Source organism: Argentina silus, assembly GCF_951799395.1.
Source record: "Argentina silus genome assembly, chromosome: 4".
In the NCBI taxonomy this organism is placed as follows: domain Eukaryota; kingdom Metazoa; phylum Chordata; class Actinopteri; order Argentiniformes; family Argentinidae; genus Argentina; species Argentina silus.
In genome coordinates this window covers 15,975,768-15,996,609 of record NC_139658.1, presented here as the reverse complement: position 1 = coordinate 15,996,609, position 20,842 = coordinate 15,975,768, and the positions used below count along the sequence as shown (strand labels likewise).

The 20,842-nt window shown below is 40.5% G+C and overlaps 1 protein-coding gene across 1 annotated transcript in view; it reads right to left on the bottom strand.

The window, feature by feature from the left end:
- unm_sa1614 (un-named sa1614) overlaps positions 1–20,842 on the bottom strand; it is a gene marked incomplete at its 5' end in the record, with an annotated part of 52,653 nt that overhangs the window by 7,100 nt on the left and 24,711 nt on the right. Inside the window, 17 exons of the mRNA XM_083667835.1 lie at positions 222–409; positions 3,242–3,303; positions 3,420–3,483; positions 3,837–4,040; positions 4,533–4,791; positions 5,340–5,447; positions 5,934–6,001; positions 6,643–6,758; positions 11,021–11,106; positions 11,307–11,493; positions 13,570–13,661; positions 14,196–14,329; positions 14,592–14,755; positions 16,172–16,220; positions 17,272–17,359; positions 19,031–19,100; positions 19,380–19,480. Of these exons, the coding sequence (XP_083523961.1) occupies positions 222–409; positions 3,242–3,303; positions 3,420–3,483; positions 3,837–4,040; positions 4,533–4,791; positions 5,340–5,447; positions 5,934–6,001; positions 6,643–6,758; positions 11,021–11,106; positions 11,307–11,493; positions 13,570–13,661; positions 14,196–14,329; positions 14,592–14,755; positions 16,172–16,220; positions 17,272–17,359; positions 19,031–19,100; positions 19,380–19,480 (2,040 nt within the window). The remainder of the gene's footprint in view (positions 1–221; positions 410–3,241; positions 3,304–3,419; positions 3,484–3,836; positions 4,041–4,532; positions 4,792–5,339; positions 5,448–5,933; positions 6,002–6,642; positions 6,759–11,020; positions 11,107–11,306; positions 11,494–13,569; positions 13,662–14,195; positions 14,330–14,591; positions 14,756–16,171; positions 16,221–17,271; positions 17,360–19,030; positions 19,101–19,379; positions 19,481–20,842) is intronic.

Below are 20,842 nucleotides of genomic sequence, written 5' to 3'. Positions count from 1 at the left end.
ACGTGGGTAAATCAAGTATGTGGAAAACCCTATTCACCACAAAAATGTGTATAAACAACATGTACAAACATGAGATCATGCCACCCAGTAACCGGTGAGCTAACTAAACCAGACAAACAAAGCCTGAGAAACAGACTTGCATGCAATGCATTAAGACATTGAGATGCAACAGGCTAGACTAGGGTGAGTGGTCTTCTTTTAGAAAATGTGTCCTGTCTCACCAGTGCTCTGCGGGGCAAGGGGTGGGGCGCTGTGCCTTGGTGGTGTGAGTAGGGGCCTCCGTTGGACTCCAGGCTAAAGGAGCGGGGTGTGGTGGGTAAGGTGAGGGGAGGGGCTCTGCTGCCACTGCTGGGCTGAGCTATCTGATAGACAAAATGGGAGGAGTTGCTCTCTCCGCCTGCTCGGAAACCTGGGGGAGAGACAGGAAAGGAGTAAAGACACACTCAAATTCTGTGGATTGGAATGAGTCATACTGAGGGCAGAAGGAGAAGTCATCTAGTCAGACCCTGATGAAGTTGCAAGCTGCAACATGTAGGTCGTTATTAAGGTCACATTTGTAAAAGGTTTATAATTAGTTAATAAATCACTTAGTCTAAATCATAATTAGTTAGTAAATCACCAGTTTATTATTCAATTTTAAACCATTTGCAAACAGTTATAACTCATGAGTTTCGATTATTCAATATTCAATTGGTGCTTGCCAAATAGGGCGCTTGCAATCTGGAGGCAGTTATTAATGCTTTATAAATACACTCAGAAATGCTTTAAAACTAATCCTGATGTGAAATCATGCAACATTATTTGCAATGGTTGCACAGTGGTTGCACAGTTGGTAAAGTTATTTCCTGAATTTTGGGGATGATTCAGCTGGCACCAAACCGATTCAACACATCTTTACATACAGTACAATGTGAAGATCTCCCAAAGTACAGTACACAGCTGTCACCAAGTTTGAACCATGGCCCTTGAAATCCTGATGTCTTTGTCAACACATTCCACATTTAAACATGTCCATGCAGGTTCACATATTTTATTTGTTGATATCCACCGCTTAACCCTTGTCTGTGTTCACCTATATGTGGTTAGTGCTCTAAGATTTGTTTATATAAAGGATGTCTGCATTGGGAAACATGTTGAGAAGAAAAGACGAGTTGCAAATGTATATATCTATATATATATATTTTTTTTAAATTAAATATACAAAATGATTCACATACAGTGCCCTCCATAAGTATTGAAAATAGGAATTGTCTTCTTTTTAGCTCTATACTCCAACAGTTTGGATTTGACACAATTACTATGAGGTTAAACTTGTGAGGTTAAAGTAGAAATTCTCAACTTTAATTCATTGTTTTCTTTTTTCAGATTGGTTTTACCATTTAGAAATTACAACCCTTTTTATACATACTCCCCCTATTTCAGGGCTCCAAAAGTATTGGAAAAAATCATATAATGTCCAAATAAAGTACTTATGCTAAGTATTTGGTTGACAATCCTTTGCATGCAATAACTGAAGTCTGCGACCCATTGACCCATTCTCTGTTTTTGCCAGGAAATTAAATGCATGTTCAATTGGATTAAATCTGAAGATTGACTTGGCTAGTCAAGAACTTTCCGCTTTTTGCCCCTAAAAAACTCCCTAGTTGCTATGGCAGTATGTTTGGGGTCATTGTCTTACTGTATGATGAAACACCATCCAATGAATTTGGAGGCATTTGCTTGTAATTGAGCAGACAAGATGTTTCTTTACACTTTAGAATACATTCTGCTGCTGCTGTCAGCAGTAACATCATCAATTAAGACAAGTTTGCCAGTTATTGTGGCAGCTATACATGCCCAAACCATAGCGTTTCTTTTTGATCTTTCTGATATTTCAGCCTCATAATGGCTTCCTTGACTTTCATTGACATCTCTTTGGTCCTCATGTTGACAGACACCAATAGCAAACTCCAAAGGCAAATGCAAAGCCTATAATCAATGCTAGACATTGACAGCTCTCTTATGCCTGTACAAATCATGTGACGGAACACACTTGACTAACCAGAAACCAATCAAGGCAATTTTCCAATACTTTTGGTGCCCTGCAATAGGGGGATTATGTATAAAAAGGGTTGTCATTTCTAAAATGGTGAAACCAATCTGAAAAAAGAAAACAATTACACGGGGGCACTCAGTGGCGTAGCACACTAAGGCGTATACCATATCACCGCAAGGTCCTTGGTTCGATTCCGGCCATCGACATATCCTGCATGTCATCCCTCCTCTCTCTCTCACCCATCCTTCCTGTCAATCTTGCAAGCTCCCTATTTGGCAAGCACCAATTGAATATTGAATAATCGAAACTATCTCTGTCCCAATAAAGCAGAAATGCCCTAAAAACATATATTTAAAAAAAAGAAAACAATTACACAAATCCGGTGTAAAAACTAGCAAATACAATTTCCCAACTGTGCAACAATTGCAAATAATGTTACATGATTTCACATCAGGCTTAGTTTTCAATGATGTATAAGTGCATTTATGAAGCATTAATAACTGGCTCCTGATTGCAAGCTCCCTATTTGGCAAACAACAATATAAATTGTTGAACAATCTAAACAAATGAGTTATAATATATTACTGAATAATAAACTGGTTATACGTGATTTATTAACTAATTCGAAACCATTTATAAACCCTTTACAAATGTGACCTTAATGTAAAGTGTTACCCTTTTTTTTCTCTCAAACACACATAAGTGCATAGACATATCGCTCATCTTCATCAACGATGACCCCACCAGTGCCCCCCCTCAAGACACTCACACACTCACTGACATCATAGCACATACGCACACACATAATTATCCATTGCAGACTCATCTTTCACTGTAATTAACTGTACTGTTAACCTGTCATTGCCATTGTATATAGCCATTCCATTGTGTACATTGCTTCACCGCTGTTTATACTGCTGTTTATATTCTATTTATTTTTATTTTTTATTATTTTTATTTTATTTTATTTTATTTTAAAACTTATTGTTGCACTACTCTGTGGCACTGTCACTTTTGCATTTCACTGTATACTTGTATGCACGTGACAGATAAAGAATCTTGAATCTTGGCCCGTTTTTGGTTGATCATGCTTACAATTGTGTAATTATACACCATCCCAAGCAAACATGCTTGCCAACACTGCAAGTGAAAAAGAGCCAGTGCAAAGTAAGATTAATAAAGTAGAAAATCATATAGAGAGTCTACCTCTCTCTGGAATCTCAGATAGGGAGTTGAGGGCAGCCACAGTGTATTTTGGGGACCCTGAGCTGAAATAAACAGGATATGACAAATTACACTCAAAAACCAACTAATTCATCATTCTCCAGCAGAGGTCAGTCTTATCATGGTGTGCCAATAGAAAGAGCTGTCATACAGTACTCACACACACTTCTGAAAGGATGACTCTGTACCACCGTAGCCTCTTGAATTTGACGGCACCCCATAATCTACACAGAGGACAAACAGATGGAGTCAGTCAGTCTGTGTACAGAGTCAGTCCGCCATGTTGTCACCAGAGGTCCCTCCCCCAGATAGTATGTGCTCTTATGAAGTCCTATTATAGTGAAATGTGGATGCTGGTCTTATGGCAATTTAACTTTTCCCTAATATGGTTACAGTTAGGATATAGGGAGGTTGAGCTGATCTTAGATCCATGCCTAGTGGCAACTTCACCCCTGAGCCTGTCATTGTAGGAAGTTGCTTCTATACACTGGTCTAGTGTTCAGTTTTGTGTGTGACTATGTAAGAATTGTGAGAGGGTAAGATAATCCTCGACCTGCATGTACAGGATGTGACGTACCTGCGTGGCCCTGTCTGGAGGAGTGGGGGCTGTGGGGAACCTGGGGGGTTGGTTCAGAGTAGGTGCGCTTGTGTCTGATGACCAGAGGGGGAGGGGGGGTCCTCCTCTTACTGCTACTGCTGCTGCTGCTACTACTGGGGGGGAAGATGTCACCCCAGCCCTCAGGGGGGCTGACCGGGGGAGGAGGAGGAGGGACGGTGGGGGCTGGAATACACAAGTTACATGAATGGAATAATAAACGCAAAAGTGTATATGGTTACTAGCGATAGTTTAGTGTTAGTTTCTGTGACTGTCTATAAATATTTTCAACAATTTCCTATGTGGAGTAGTGCCACAATAACTGGCTTTGAAAAAGTACTAAATGGCCATGATAAATCAGTAGCAATCAAGGAATGAGATCGTATGTGAAGAGCGTTGTTTAGGTCCAAACAAAGTGTATCCTAAAATCTGGTGTCAGGGTGGACCACTGGCCTTTACGTACCTATTTTATATTTTGTTTGTTTACAAAGATATGAACTTTTCAGTATGGCCAGAGACACAGAAACTCGCAAAATGACATGCTTCACCTTTAAGCCTATTCCAAGATTGACAAGCATTTTCAGTGGAGATTCTCCAGATTTGGCTTACATCTGTGTCCAGGTAACTGCCCCAAAGTGTTCCTAAATAAAACAGGTGCAAACAGGGAGTTGGGCTCACCTTTGACCCTGGGGGGGAGAGGTGGAGCGGGGGATGAAGGGGGAGGTGGAGGGGGGCTCTCCAGGCTGCGCATGTGCGAGCCTGGAGCGGCGTACATCTCCCGCTTATGCTCTCGAGCCATGGCAAGCCGTCGGCCTACGCTGAAGATCCCCCCTCCTCCTCCTCCTCCCCCAGCTCGGTCCAGGGTGGAGGAGCTGGTGGAGGCATGGTAGAGGCTGAATGGCCGAGAGGATGAACGGTCCTTCTTCACTGGGCCCATCTGAACAAACAGACTTTGAGTTCCCTAAAGCTTTGTAGCACTACGATCATCTCAAGTCCATCGTAGGCAAATTAATGAAAGATGGTATCAATGATACACAGCATTTGGGAAACTCCAAATCTCCTTGGCTCTACACTCAACATTCAAGACATACTCCGCTCTGTTGAAATGACAGTGGTGTTACACAGTGACTACTGGGTTTTAGTTATCTGTGGCTGACTGTGACCAGGGAGGCAATGCAAGCAAGCTAATGCATCACTGGCTCAGTTGGTATAGCATGTTGCTAGCAATGCTAAGGTTGTGGGTTTGACTCCTGCTGGGACCATATACAGTATACTGTAAAAAATGTATGCACTGACTCTACTGTAAGTCGCTTTGGATAGAAGTGTCTGCTAAATGCCATCTATTATTATTATTTTAGATGTATGTATAGAATGTGTATGTATAGATGTATGTATAGATGTTGCATGTAGAATATGCAGATGATGTAGTTTTACATATGTTGAATCCTTCAGTAACTTGAATGTAAAATGTAGTTTGCTGCTGACCTTCATGTCTAGGTCATCGTCGCTCTCGTACAGGTCATCCTGACGCAGCCGCCACTCGTACTCCACGTGTACATGCATGTTGAACTGGTCACTCTGAGACTGGTTGATCTGGTCAACAAGGATTGACTAGATTAACTTGATTAAAACGTATTCACCATAAACAGGTACCATATACTCTACCTATTTCTGTTTTGGTTCTGTTACCTGCCCAAGGACTGTCGATTAAAATAAGATGTATAGCTACCTATATCTGATATAACTCATCAGATTTCAGCTTCTGAGATTTATGTTTTTGTTGTATATCGTCCCTGTCAAATAAATATAATAAATACATCAAATAAATCATATCATAGTGTGAACAGTTCAATCTTGCAGTGATAAGAGAATGTTTGGTTCTGCTTCTGTCAATGTAGATCTTCGGCACTTCTTCTGAAACTCTTGCAGAAATATTGTTCTTATACAAACAGTGTATTTAATCCTGGGCAAGTGTGTGCCGCTAGCGATTAGGAAAGAGTGTGTTGGCTTGGTTTATTACTAAGGGCCCAGTCATCCCACTGAGTGAGAATGAGAGTTGTGTGGACAGTCTAGACTCACCAGCTCTTCACAGTGTGTGTGCTTTAACCTGCGGGAGATGAGCAGCCCTGTCTCCCCTTGCTCAGTCTCTGAACAAGAACAGAGAAAAGAACTGGTCACCAGCAGGCACACATAATGGTAATCACAACAACCGCTCTACACCTGCAGAGACACTGGAAGAAACAACCCTGTCAAACTCAATAAGATGGGATAAAAAGGGATAAACATTTAAATGTTTCAGTGAAATAGAATACTGCCAGTATAATACAGTATAGTACAGTATAATACAGTATAGTACAGTATAGTACAGTATAATACAGTATAGTACAGTATAATACAGTATAATACAGTATAGTACAGTATAGTACAGTGCATTTGTTAGAATCTAACCCGTATTAAGTCTCTATTGGAGAGACTTATCATCAATATTGATAAGATTTGAATAAGATTCATTCACAGTTTTCACTGTGGATTTGGACAAAGTATGCGTGGCAGATGTACAGCAAACCCCTGGGGAGGCACAGATTAAGCCTGGTCCAGAAATAAATCACACTTTCAATGGCTATTCTCCATTGAAAATCCTTTTTAGTCTAGGACTAGGCTTCATCTAGGTCCGGGTAGTCTCACTTGCACAGTAGAGTACATCCAAGGGTGAAACATTGCCTGTGTAAAGGGACTAAAGTGCTTAAAAGATGTTATATGAATTAAGATTATTATCAGTATTACTCACTGAGGTGTGTGTTGGCCTTGGCTCTCAGCAGCAGTTTAAGGCACTCAGTCTTGTTGTGCAGACAACAGTAGTGCAATGCACTGTTTCCCCGGGCAGTCTGGGCATCCAGATTGTTGCTGTAAGCAAAACCAAAACACAGTTATTAATACAATACACCAGTACACCAGGGTATCATTCAATGTTCTCACCTGGTTAATGGGTCTCCATATGGAGATTCTGTAGATTACTGCTGATATTATTGTAAAATGGAAAAACAAAACTTTCCCATTCTATTCTAAATATGCACCAATCTGGCTTTGGACCTGGTCAAAGCACAGTCTCAGCTGCTACAATTGTCTTAGATGATGTGTTAAATTGCCTCGATCAGAAAAAACATTGTGCTGCCTTATTTATAGATCTCTCCAAGGCAATCGATATGGTCAACCATTACCTACTCTTTCAGAGGTTGTCTGAAATAGGCCTGTATCAGGCTTCATGTTTGGTTTGAAAATTATTTAATGGACAGAATGTAGTGTCTTAACTGATGGTGTTAAATCACGTTTTCTGGACATAAAGGGCCAATGGGCTGCAGACACCACAAATCCTGACCCTCAAGCTCTTATATAGACAGAACTAGGTAAAATATTAAACCTCCTGAGAGATCTGCTAAAGTGACTTGCTATATGACTTGACTGTAAGGTCTGTGTTAAAAGAAATGAAAGAGAAGCATAATGTATGTACTCAAAATTAAGTTAATCGATTGGTCACTTCAAGGCCTAACTGTTAAGGTTAGTTAAGGTGATTGCTTTTTCTGTTATGCAAAGGGCAATGTTAAGAGAGTTAGCCTGTAGGGGGCGCTAACATCTCATGTATCTCTTCCCCATGCTCAAGTAGCATGTCAATTATTGAATGAACGCACCATTGTGTCATCCACCATCTCACGATTGTTCTGAAATGGTTACTGTGGATAGAAACAGATAAGATAAGTATTCCTGCATCATTATTTTGTAGAAATATAATTTAATTAGTTAGTTATTATACTTTCAGGAAATATTATTGCCTGAGAAATAAGTTAATTGATTGTACTCAAATTGGCCATTTTTGTGGGATTCATATAATATTCAATAGAATTCAAACCCCAAATCTGATTTGGACAATAGTCCAACCTGATAATGATTAAGACATGGTCAAAAGCCATTGGTTCACCAATGAACCCCCCAAACCCTATCGGCCAGTATGGAGTAGTTCTCTATGTCTGACAAATAGAAAATAATGATGCAGGAATACTTATCTTATCTGTTTCTAACTACAGAAACCATTTCACAACAACCTGACTTCAGTGTTTCCGATACATACTATAAATTCAGCAGTGGTGGCCCGTCACTGCAAGATCTTTACCGTCGCTCCTGTGGGATTTTAGAATTGTGTGAAATATGATGTACGCAATACCGAGAGCAAGACAGACAGTTGAGGTGGGTCAAGAACAGGGTTGAGCAGCTACTATAAGGTAGAGAGTTAAGCACTAAGTTACAAACGTGTTGTACAAAAAATATTTGTCGTCGACTTAGACGTAACAACTGCTTAGGGCACACATAATGGACTGTACACAAATACCTTTTACTACCAATCTACTTAGCAACACTTCTAGAATATGAATCAAGTGAGTTCCAACCATGAGTAGTCCTATGTCAACCAAATACAAACCGTGACAGGCTGAAGAGTAAAATGCCCAGTGCTGAGTGTAGCCTATGTTGTTTGAAGTACAGTAAAAAAAAATAGCTTTCACATGTAAAGAGCAGCCTTGGACACACAGGAACACAATGCCTTTAGTCTAGAATCTAACCATAGTTTTACTAGGTGTTTCCCATGGCTGCATGGGCTTCTAAGGCGTGAATATACTACTTGTGATTATTCTTCAATCCTTATGATTCTCACACTGAAAATGGATGAACACTTGTTTACATCACTCTCAACACTTAGTTTGATAAGGTAGGTAGCAGAGGAACTCCATTGTAATTCTCAAGTAATAGTTGCATTGTATTCCATTCTCTTCCATGTCCTACCGACCACGGACGAGGCCTACAAACCGATGTTCATCATCGAGGAGGGAAAACCTATGACCAGATGCCGGTTCAACGTTGTGGGCTAAATCCAGGAACATACACACTTCACTCCTTCTGCATCGGCACTGCCACCTCAGCAGCATAAACCTTTGAGGTGCCGACGGCTACCCTGATGAAGATGGGCTGATGTTCCTCAGCATCATAAGAACGTCAAGTGGATGAATTTAAAAGACAGTGTCAAGGACAAAAGCATTGAGTACCGCTAATGTATAACATGGAGATGGTGCGCAGCAATTAGCAGCCTGCATACAGGCAGCAATTAGCAGCCTGCATACAGGCAGCATGAAGTGCATGATTACAAGTCTGTGATGGAACAGAAATGCTCGTAGCAGGTGGTGGCTGGGTACTGATTGCGTAGTAAAGGTAGAATGACCAAGCAGATCTTGGTAATCAACCATGGTGTGTCACAGATGTGCTCTGTGAACTACAAACTAGCACAGAACCATGAGGTTGTTTCTTGACATCCTTGGTCAATCCTGAAACATGTACAGGAATGCGGTGATGGATTCACCGTAAACACATACAGTGCCTTCGGAAAGTATTCAGACCCGTTCACTTTTTCTACATTTTGTTGTGTTATAGACTCAATTTTAAATGGATTAAATTAAAATAATTTGCCATCAATCCACACACAATACCCCAGAATGACAAAGCGAAAACACGTTTTTTAGAAATGTATTAAAATTGAAATACAGAAATACCTCATGTACAATACCTCAGACCCTTTGCTATGACACTCTTAAAATTAGCTAAAATGCAAAAATGTCATCAACAAATCACTCAATAAGTTGAATTGAGTCCATCTTAATGCAAGGATAATAGTTCATGTAATTTTACAATGAATATCTTTGTTTTTATAGGGTCTCTATTTGCATAGGAATCAATTACACACTGTGTGGATCAGGTTGTCATTACAAACTGAGCAAATGGAAAGGAACAAAACTGATCAGGAATGCGACCCTGAGGCCTGGGGGGTGTTGAATGTTGAATGGTGGAGAGGAAAAAGCACAGTCGATGGGACAAGGTCATCTCAGTCACTCTACAAATTTTAAATTGAGTCAACAAAATGTGGAAAAAGTAAAGGGGTCTGAATACTTTCCGAAGGCACTGTAGTTCACAAGGTAGAATATTCCTTGTATGGGTGCTGATGAGATTAGAGTCAACAATCTCTAAAGGACTGTTACATTTATAAGACCCTGCCCTATAATACAGATGAGAAGGGCACCGGAGAGGTTGCTGTGATACATGAGCAATAGTGAATAGTTGAGGTCACATAACGCTAGAATGGCCCCCTGTCTGATCCAGGATGCAAGTCATTCATCCCTGCACTGAAGAAGGTGCAGGGGGACACCGGGAGAGGTTTCCTGATACACATAGGTCACACAGTTGCTTGGTGTTTGGATGGTTCTATTTTGTTGGGGTTTGATAGTATAGGCTCCCTGCTTGTGTTATTTTGTATTTTATGTTGTTTACATTTCAGGCAGGGAGCTATGCAGAGCGGAGCCATTAAATTATACCAAACTTAATTGTATTACAATTTTCATTAAACATGATTAAACCGACATAAATGTCCTGACTGAACTGAGTGTGCTGGAAAACCCTGTCTGTGCATCGGTCAGATTTAGAGTTATGGTGCTCAATCGAATTTCCAGTTTTTTCTGGATTTTGACAACTCTAAATGTCAAACTTTAAATGTAGTTTTTTGTATTTGTGAGATAATTATCCTACTGATTATCAAGTTTTTTTCCCCTACTAGACAGGTAGACAGGTAGGGGTAGAGGCGAGTGGAGTAGAAAGGGAGAGAGGAAAGAGGAGAGGGCAGAAGAAGAGGAAAGAGGAGGAGGAGAGAGGAGGAAGGAAAGAGGAGAGATACATCCTTTGTTTGGGAAGCACAAATGGTGGGACCTCAAATGGGTAGAGAAAAACAGGAGGCAGTCAAAACACCCCAACTCATCTGATCCTAAATATGATGAATCTCATTCTACCCTTGAAATGGTCTGTGAAGTTAAGATACATGTCTAATGATGAATGTATAGAATAACCCCCATGAGTCTCCCCGTAGCTGTGAGAAGCTGACGACCTCTTGCACTTCTCTCTTAATTGTAAACCTCTATTGGTTCCCGTCTGAAATGTGCATAGCTAAAACTATAGTAAGACTGGAAATGGCTTTTATGCTAGCTAGAACAGGTATTAGACTTGGATGATCATTCACTGGACTACCAATTTACCTCAAAAACACCAATCATCCAAACAATAGCACATCCCTCTCTACTCACCAGTTGTGAACCAAGAAGTCTACCATGTGCAGTGAGGTTCTATCAGCCAATAGGACGGCGAGGTGTAGAGCAGTCTCCCCTTTCTCCTACAGACAGGGAAAAACAGACAGGTGAGGGGTAGGAGCTGGGGCTAAGGGTGGTGGTCAGGGTTAAGGATAGCGACTAGGAACTAGAGGTATGGAGTAGAGGTCAACACTAGGGGTAGGGACTTGGGGTCAAGAGTAGGGTTGGGGTCAGAGACTATGGTTAGGGGTAAGGGCTAGGGGTAGAAATAGGGTTAGGGTACCTGTACGTAGCTGGGCAGTGGCTTGCTGAGGTCCAGTCTCTCAGCGTACAGCTGCAGCAGGCTGAAGATGTCTCGACTCTGTACCGCCTCCTGCAGGTTCCTCCTCAGAGTGGCAGGAGAGCTGCTGCTGCGCTGGGAGAACTGGCCCTCCATGTACTTACACAGGATAAAGTCCTTACGCACCGCCCTGGACACAGAGGCAGAACACAAACACACACACACACACACACACACACACACACACACACACACACACACACACACACACACACACACACACACACACACACACACACACACACACACACACACACACACACACAATGTAAGCCAATTACTTAGTAAAGCACTGTTAAAGCACTGTGGCAAAATTACATTTCAGGGTCCATTGACAATTGCTTTGCAGACATGTACTGAACAATGCAATAAGTGAGTCGTGATCCTGTTATAAATGGTGAGCTACCAGAAGGTCTGTGTACATGCACTGCACAGTGTCTTTGTTCAGTCAGCAAATAGCTTAATGTGTGCCTGTAAAGCCCCATCACCTCTTGGTTCACTTACAGAGGACTGAGTGTGGACTGAGCACTTAAAAGAGGACTGAGGACTCTATGAAATACTTTAAAACCTGGCATCAATAATCACAGTTTTCTAAAAAAACATATAAAGACAAGATAAAATACACATTATGCTGTAGCGTATATGAAATCAACCAATTACTACAAGGTTACAATAGATTCTCAGCTTTTTTCCATTTAGAAATGACACCACTTTTTATACATAGTCCCCCTATTTCAGGACACCAAATGTAATGGGACAATTGGCTTGACAGGTGTTTCTGTCGTCAATTAAAGTCAAGGAAGCCATTATAAGGTTGAAATATCATGAATCTATCAGAAACATAGGTAAAACCTTAGACTTACCAAAAACAATAGTTTGGAATATTGAAAAAATAAAGAAAGCACTAATGAGCTCAGCAGTAATGAAGCAGCGGAAGAAGTTCAACGCTATCCGTGAGAAGTGCAGGGCTGCCAACATCAGATACAGCTTCATCCACCCAGCCCGCTTCAAGGTGATGGTGGACAAAACAACCCAGACCTTTGAGGACACAGAATAGGCCAAGCGTTTCCTGGCCACAAAGCTTACTACCTGAGAACACTTTGCGGTCAGTATCCCCCCGACTGATGAGAGTTTGAGAATGCGCTTACAAGAATTGCCAAATGTTGAGACTTTTTTCTTAAGTGAGCCTACATTGCTTATTTGAGAGGACTCTAATTTTCAATGTCTATTTCAACTGTTCGGCGGAACATCCCCTTGATGCTAGGTTTTATAGGTTTAAACCATACAAGCGAGGAGGTGATGTCTATGGTTTATGTTCTTTGGTCGTGGCGCTTCGTTTGGGGAAGTCGCCCAGTATGTGGGTGGGTGGGAGGTGGGGGAGAATATTTTCATTTTTTTTGTTTTGACAGCAATTGTTTACTTTGCAACAATGTTTAGAGATGTCACATAATCCGGGTCCAGCTCAGGTACACGGTGGAGGGCTGAATATGCTTAGCTCGAATACGAGAGGCCTTGGTCAAAAGAGCGAAGGTTTTTGCCCATTTAAAATCATTAAATGCAGATATACTGTTTCTACAGGAAACTCATGAAAGGGGCAAACTGTTTCTCTATGCACTCTTCTATCAAAACACTTAATCCTACAGCATTAGAAATCAGAGTCTGTACCCACATTCCATATATGTCTATGGGACCTGGGACTTTTTTGAAATTCTGGCAACTGCTATTGGACATATGATCTGAAATGTCATGAGGGAGTCTTTTACATTTGTCATCTGAAATTAATTCTGTTCATATAGTGTCATAGTTGCTGTCTTTTTTTTTCTTTCTTCTTTTTTCACCATATCACTATGTTTACATTTATGTTTGGTTTGCTTTGTGTGTTGTCTCTCTATGCACAATTGTTCACTTAATGACTGCAATATGTTCTATCTTTTTGTGATGAAAAGCAATAAACATACAGTATTTACAAAAGAAAAAAAAGAAAGGCTTCATAGACATGAATACCGAACATTTCTGGATTGAGCTTTTCACAGTATGCTGTTCCATCTTAATGCTTTATGTCCTCCATAACTGCACATATTTATGTGCAAATTATTTGAGAATTTTTAGAGATCTTTCTCTGAAGCCGAGAACAGTTTTCCAGGAGTTCAGACAGCTGTAAGTGGTTGGCTGTAGCGAGAGGAGTAATGCCCTGCTTATCACTCACATGTCACTCTCAGCCGTGGGTTTCAGTGAGGGACTGAGGAGGTTGGCCTCCACGATCTCGTTGAATCCCGAGTTACCCACATTCTTTGCCAGCTGGCGGAGAGAAGATAAAAATGAGTAGATGAGGTGGACCAACTACATAGAAGCATAGTGTACAATGTCCAGGATACTGAGACTACAGTGGTTATGATATTGACTGAACTTGTCCAGTACATAGATCTATGTCAAGATGTATGTAAAATCATGATACAACACTGGTTATAAACCAAAGGCTATCTCAAACTACCTCATCATGATGAACTGAGAAGTGTTGCAGTGGTACAATCCCTCCTGGCAAACTTCCAAATCCTAGTGAAGGCTCCTACTTTAGATTCACAATTCTATTCTTACCCTTCGAAGGGTCTTTTGTTCAGCTGGAGCTTCATGTTAGAGATGAAGACTCAAATAACAGAAAGGGTCACCCCAAGACTATACAGTACCTAGACAAGAGATTGTCACCCTCTAGCTCAGATGTGCCCATCTTATTCAGTGTGAGGGTTATGGGTAGACTGACCACAGGGTTAGGGTTAAGTTAGACTTGAAGGGTTAGGGTTTAGTTAAACTAGAGGGGTTCAGGGTTGGACTCACTAGTAGCTCAGAGGTGCCTAGCTTGTCCAATGAGAGAGACTGGATGCGCGAGTAGTGGACGCCCATCTCTCTGTGGATCCCAGAGCACTCGATGCAGGTGAGGATCCCTAGGTTGGTGGAGATCCAGGTGGGGTCTACAGAAAGACATTCAGACAGATACAAGTATTTTTTTGTGGTTCTTGTTTCTTTGTCCCACTCCCACTAGCCCATTGAGCTAAGGGAGCAAACGCAAGTCCTCAGAGTTTGGGCTAGGTTACTCATCATGTGAGTGTGGTTCTAATCCAAACCACCTCTGTTATACATGTCTAGTACTGAAAACATAAGAACAGGAAAGAAGAACGAAAACGGCCTGTCAGGCAAGTCCCTATCCCTGTGCTATCGGCCTGCAGGTCTGACCTGGCCCTCCGCAGTCACAGCAGACATTGTTGCCAGGCATGCGGAGGATATCTTCAATAATGGCTCTGGTCAGGTCCTCCACGCTGTTCTCCCCGCTGGGCCTGTGCTCGTCCAATGCCACATTGAGAGCCTCCTGCTTACTGTTGGTCAACACCGAGATCCACCTGACATGTAAACACAGGGAGCCAAGTCAGAGGTCTGGTTTATGCTATGCTAGGTCACACTACTATCAATAATGGGATAATTTAATGATACTAGACACTCCATGCACATGAGGTTAAAACCAGAACTAGAATGAAAACATAAACAATTTAAATATATATTTATTTAAATAGAGATAGTCGTAAAAGTAGTAAAATAACATTTCAGATAATGCTGAAAAGGCTATTACAACAACAAAAAACATTTCTTCTTACAAATGTTCAACATGGCCAACTATTCTCTGTGTTACAAAATTACAACCTCACATAAAGTATTTACCGAAGATTCTAATTTCTTTGATGCACAATCTGAACCCTGAACCACAATTATTACTCTTGTGTTGCAGCAGTGGACTAGTGGCATTGTGGACAGAACAACGCACTACAAACCAAAAAGGCTGTGGGTTTGAATCTGAAACAGTGTCATAAAGAACAGTGTGTATTTGATTGTAGTGCATGGAGAAAGTACTCATATAGCTTATGTATGTCAATGTTAAGTAAAGCATTCAATCAAACCACTCTGACTGAATTCTAAAGGGAGTAGGGTTCACTCTGCATAGACATCTTCCCTTGCACCTCTTGATCTTCTGACATTTAGAAACATTACTGGCACAGCAGTGCTTGAATCGTAATACGACTTATAATGACATTGCATACAAGGGTATAGTATGTTTCAAAGACCGCCTTTACCAACTAGCTGGATCTGTATGTTCGTGTTTATTCATTTGTTTGTTTGTGTGTTTATTCATTTGTGTGTGTGTGTGTGTGTGTGTGTGTGCGTGTGCTCATGCAGTATTAACAAACAGCCTGTTTCCTATGTGATCCACTTCACACATCTCCAGCTGACTGTCACATGAAATGCCTGAGGAGATGTAGGCCTGCGCTTGGCTACGTCAACACATGCAACCCGCCCCAAGGAGGACGTGTGTTCGGCTACTGTAGGTAATCACACTGCTCTGTTTGACCAGGATGTATTCATATCAGGCTCTATCAATGCTGTTTTAAAGGAGCGTGAATGCAGAGCAGCACCATTTTGTCCTAAACATTCGGTATCAATAATAAATCATATACATTATCAAGGGTATTTCCCTCAAAACACGATTTCACATGATTTTCCAATTACATTGACTGTAGTTGATTCACCCAGACATCTTTTAGATACAATTATCCCTTCCTTAGACATTCAGTAGCCATATTTTGTTTTGAGAGTATTCCCATTCATTCTGAAAACATGACTTCACCACCTTACAGATGTGCCAATTCAACTCATATTGCAATGGTAAATTCCTCTGAAGAGAAAAGTACACAATTATCAAGCCATAATCCACTTGGGCATTATGTGTCATGCTGGAATATTAGGAATAGACAAGGGCTACTCACGTGACACATTCTGGCTCGTCATCGGCAAGAAAGTGATATGTGCGATTATCTGAAACAAAATAGAGAGAGATTTAACAGAGGAGCAATCTGAGATTGGTACATCCATTTTGGACTTTTACATTAATGTACATAGCCACTGATTCTTGAAGAATGTGTAAAAAATATAACAATAATAATCATATATTACAAATACCTCATGGGCTGGTTCAATTGTCTTACCCTATTAAAACCCCATATATGAGCTTGTTTTACTGTATTGTTTGTAAACAATGTAATTGTAAAACAAAAACACTGTAATAAACATGGTTAAAACTATCATCTTGATCTCATAGATGGACAGTCCTTCCATATTGTAGCTCTGTCTATGAATGTGAAAGTGTTTACATTTCTCCAGCCCCATCCCTCAGCTGTTCACAAAAAAAGTGGTGGGGTGACTGCTTTGTTGTTGTACTGTAGATAGAACAACATGTTTTTCATCATAAAGGATCAAGCGCAGTACTTGAATACATATTTCACACTCTAATGAAGGGAAAGTCTCATGACAACTAATTCAAAAGGCTCTCGTTTAGAGACAGGGAACCTGCTTGTGTGTTTGTGTGTGTGTGTGTGTGTGTGTGTGTGTGTGTGTGTGTGTGTGTGTGTGTGTGTGCGTGTGTGTGTGCGTGCGTACGTGCGTGCATAAAAGAGAGATAGAGAGAGAGGGGGGGAGAGAGAGAGAGAGAGAGAGAAAGTGTTCTGTGTGTTTTTGCACCTCAACTCTTAAAAATGTTTGTTGCTAATTCTTTTCATCAGATTTGACTGTTGACTGTATGGTTCATATAATGTTAATCGATTTCTCATCTCATTAGTTTACAAAGTCCTCAAGGCCAACAAACCTTTGCAAAATAAGATTTTGCTCATGGGTGTGCCCATCAGGTAATTTCCTAACAATATTTTCTGTCTATTTCGAGGATGCGTCTTTGCCTCGTGAACACTAATTTTAGAACTAGTGACTGAAAAGATACAAAAATCCTGTAGCATCTCTTTAAAGGTTGTTTGGTGGTCAGAGAGGCTAACTACAATAGATTAGGACGTTTCCTTATGATCAGAGTCTAACTTACGAGAGATGAGGTCAAAGCACTTCTTGTCCTCCACACTGGGTTTGACCTGGCAGGTGAGAAGGTTGAGTTTGGCTGGTAGTTTGTTCGGCTGGGGGTCAGAGGTCAAGGTCAGGTCAGGGTTAGCAGTGATACTCAGAGGAATGGCTGTGTAATTAAATACTAACAAACCCGGTTTATTCTGATGACTCATCCTCTGGAGGGACTATGCTCCACAGGAACCACAACAATCAACAACGTACAGTAAATATACAGGGTGATTTTCAAACGGGTGCAACCAGATACGCAATCTGAGGTGCTCTTTTTGTGCTCTTGGCTAATTTTCAAAAGTGACAATATGTTTCGTAAACACCTCTGTGCTCCATCTGCGCCTGGCTCACAGACAAGGGTGTGTCGTCTTCACAAAATATGCTAATACAATATTTGCACCTCAGGCCTCAATTGATGTATGCACATATGCCCCTGGACAAGTTGCACCAGGGTAGGATGTGGCACATCATACTTGGGGAAAAAATTGCATTTCAATTGCTTTATCGCCAGACAAAGACGTTACCCAGAAAATAGAATATATTGAACTGGGTTACAGTTTTGTAGATAGCTTAGATGCTACCGATGATCATGTAATCAGAAAATATAGATTTGACAATCACAACATTCTGGATTTAGCATTGGGGATCGGGACCAGAGCTTTTCCAATGCTTTGCATTCTATTGTCGACCGTCTCATCAACTGCTTGGTTAATATTTTGTCATCTGTGGCGTTATGTTTAATAGCAATATTTGATGCAGTAAAATTAGCTTTTGGTTTTGAGACAGTCTGCAATGGAGCACAGGAGTCATTGTTTGTACTCATCACTGGTGTGCTCAGTAGATGGTGAAGGTCCAACCAGTTGGTAGATGCGGTCTTTGAAACATACTATACCCTTAAAGGTTCATCTTGAAAATAAAACAACATATTAAGCCTATAATCAACTCATGGGTCCAAACCATATGATGTTAACTGAAAATTAAATAAAAAATAACAAACATTATAGGTGGCTCTTATTATTCATCTAGATTTTGAGTGACTCCTCCATACCCAGGCCATCGTAAAGCCTTTCCCTCACATTGGTTCAGGGTTTCACTCACCACCGGCGCCACTTTCATGGGAGCATATTGAACATGTATCTTTAGCTCTTTGTTTTGAATCAGCAACCTTTCTTTATGATTTGTTTTTCATAGTAGATGTAGCATTTATTGAGTTGGTGTTTCTTTGACAGATTTTCTCTTTTGATTTTGATTTTGATTTTCCCACTTTGAAGCAAACCTTTGTTTTCAATTGTTAAGTCTAGCAAATGCTTGATTTCATTTGAGGTTATGTTTTCTGATGTGGATTTCCCCCCTTCCAAAGTCACAGTCCATTGTAGAACGCTGAGTGAGGCGCACAAGCTATTTAAATAAGGCGTGTCTGCCTCTTTTTGCGCTCACCTCTGCACACAAGTGCAGCATACTTAGATCTTTGAAATTAGAGTCTCAATACATCAAGTGGGCATAGGAAAATGCTTTAATGTTTCTTTGAAAATCACCCTGATAATGTTTATCTAATATCTTGAGTGAGTATCAATGATATGTATAAGAGTGCAATGTGCACATTATCCACTGTCTTTATTCATACAAGTTATTACGTAACTTGAGTAAGGGTTGATTGTGTAATCCTAAAAAGTACTCCTTAAGTAATTCTTGAAAAGGAAGAAAACCATCACAGTGAACTAGCATGAACTCACAGTTCCATGTGCAATAGTTAGGTAGCAGTTCTGCACTGTGCACTTCCTCTTCTGCCACATCTTCCTCAACCTGCAATGTGGACGCACGCACACACACACACACACACACACACACACACACACACACACACACACGGTATGATGGTGTTATCACATTTTGTTTAACGTTGTCCCACCGTTATTTTCCATCATCTCTCTATGGCACAAGACAGTGAATCCACATTTATGCAATGTTACGATTTAGACATTGCTGTAACATACAATTTGCCGTCATAACCAGATATACAACGATACAACCAAAAACCAATGTCAGTTTTTCTAAAATGCCCATGGGGGAGTGTCCATTTACCCATCACTTTTCTTGTAGAGGTACCCTGCTTTCTCAGTGCCGTACTGCTTGTTGCCTTGCAGCTGATGCATGCTGTAAATGGTCTGCTTGCTCAGAGAGTCCTGGGTTAACAGAAAGGTACAGGTAAAATACGTATTTCAATTATTTGAAAAACTTGGTACGCTTGATTCAGCTTGCCTTGCCCAGACAACTGGTGTGGCACTTTAGTAAAATGAACCAGACAGCCAAAAGTCAGCCAATTTGCTAATATGACTGCTGGTGGATTGAGACTTTAATGTGTTTTTTTCCGATTGAAAAATCTCCTGTTTACTACGTCAATGCTAAATGAATTCAAAAACTGTCTGAGTGAACTGAGTACATCCTAGGTAAGTCAAAAATAAGGAAAACCTTCAAAAAGAGTAAACTATCCTCTTGGCAGTTTAAATAATTTGTTAATAATAAGTTATGTAGATATGACGACAGAGTAAGTAAAAATTATAAACTGGATCAAATAGATACGTGATCGTGTATCATTCCAATTAGGGTATGAAATATGGAATGCAATTTGCCATATAGAGTACTATAGAGAAACAGTCACTGTACCAACGTGTACCTTGTAGAAACCACTAGCTCTGTTCTACATACTAGCTGCATGCATTGAGATGTAGACGGAAAGCAGACGTGTGACACACAGGCCAGATTAACACACAGTATACATGCACCAAGCAGATACATGTGTGACAGGTTACAGACAAGCTCTTCTGACCAAAGACCTTGAAGAGCATCCAGACTGTAGACTTTATCTCAGAATGGTGTTTTGTACAAACCTCAATAGCGCTGAGACTTACACATGCAGCACTGGTTAGAACAATTACAGATGAGTTTACAAACAGCTTTATGGCTATGTTGTTTTTTTAAGCACATGCAAGCACAGTATTTTACAGTACAGAATGACAACCTATAGAATTCAACTTACTCTCCTTGACTGTGTGATTAGCAGCAGTAAAAAGACAAAACCACTGTGTTTATACTGTATCTCTAAAAGATTACATCAAGATAAATCAATCAATCAGACTTTATTTTTCTAGCACATTCAATACACAACTGCAAGGGCCATGCACTTTACAGAATAATGTAGAACAGCCAAATAATTAATACAGTAAAACAGAGATCAAAAGTGGATTGTAGAGACTACTGCAGTGTTAAAAAAAAATATGAGAACAATGTAAAATAAATTAATTCTGACAGAGGTTGTGTGTGTGTGTGTGCATTGTGTCAAGCATTTCCCTCATTGGCAATTATGTGTTTATAAGTCACATCTTTCCCCTGCTGTATATTGGCATGAAGAATTGGAATAAGGTGGGTACACCAAAACAATCCCCTGTTGTTTGAACCCATTGCTGTTGTTATCACTTCCCTCTATACAGGGTAGCAACACTTTTTTTTGTTTGACAGCCATACGTGTGTGTGTGTGTGTGTGTGTG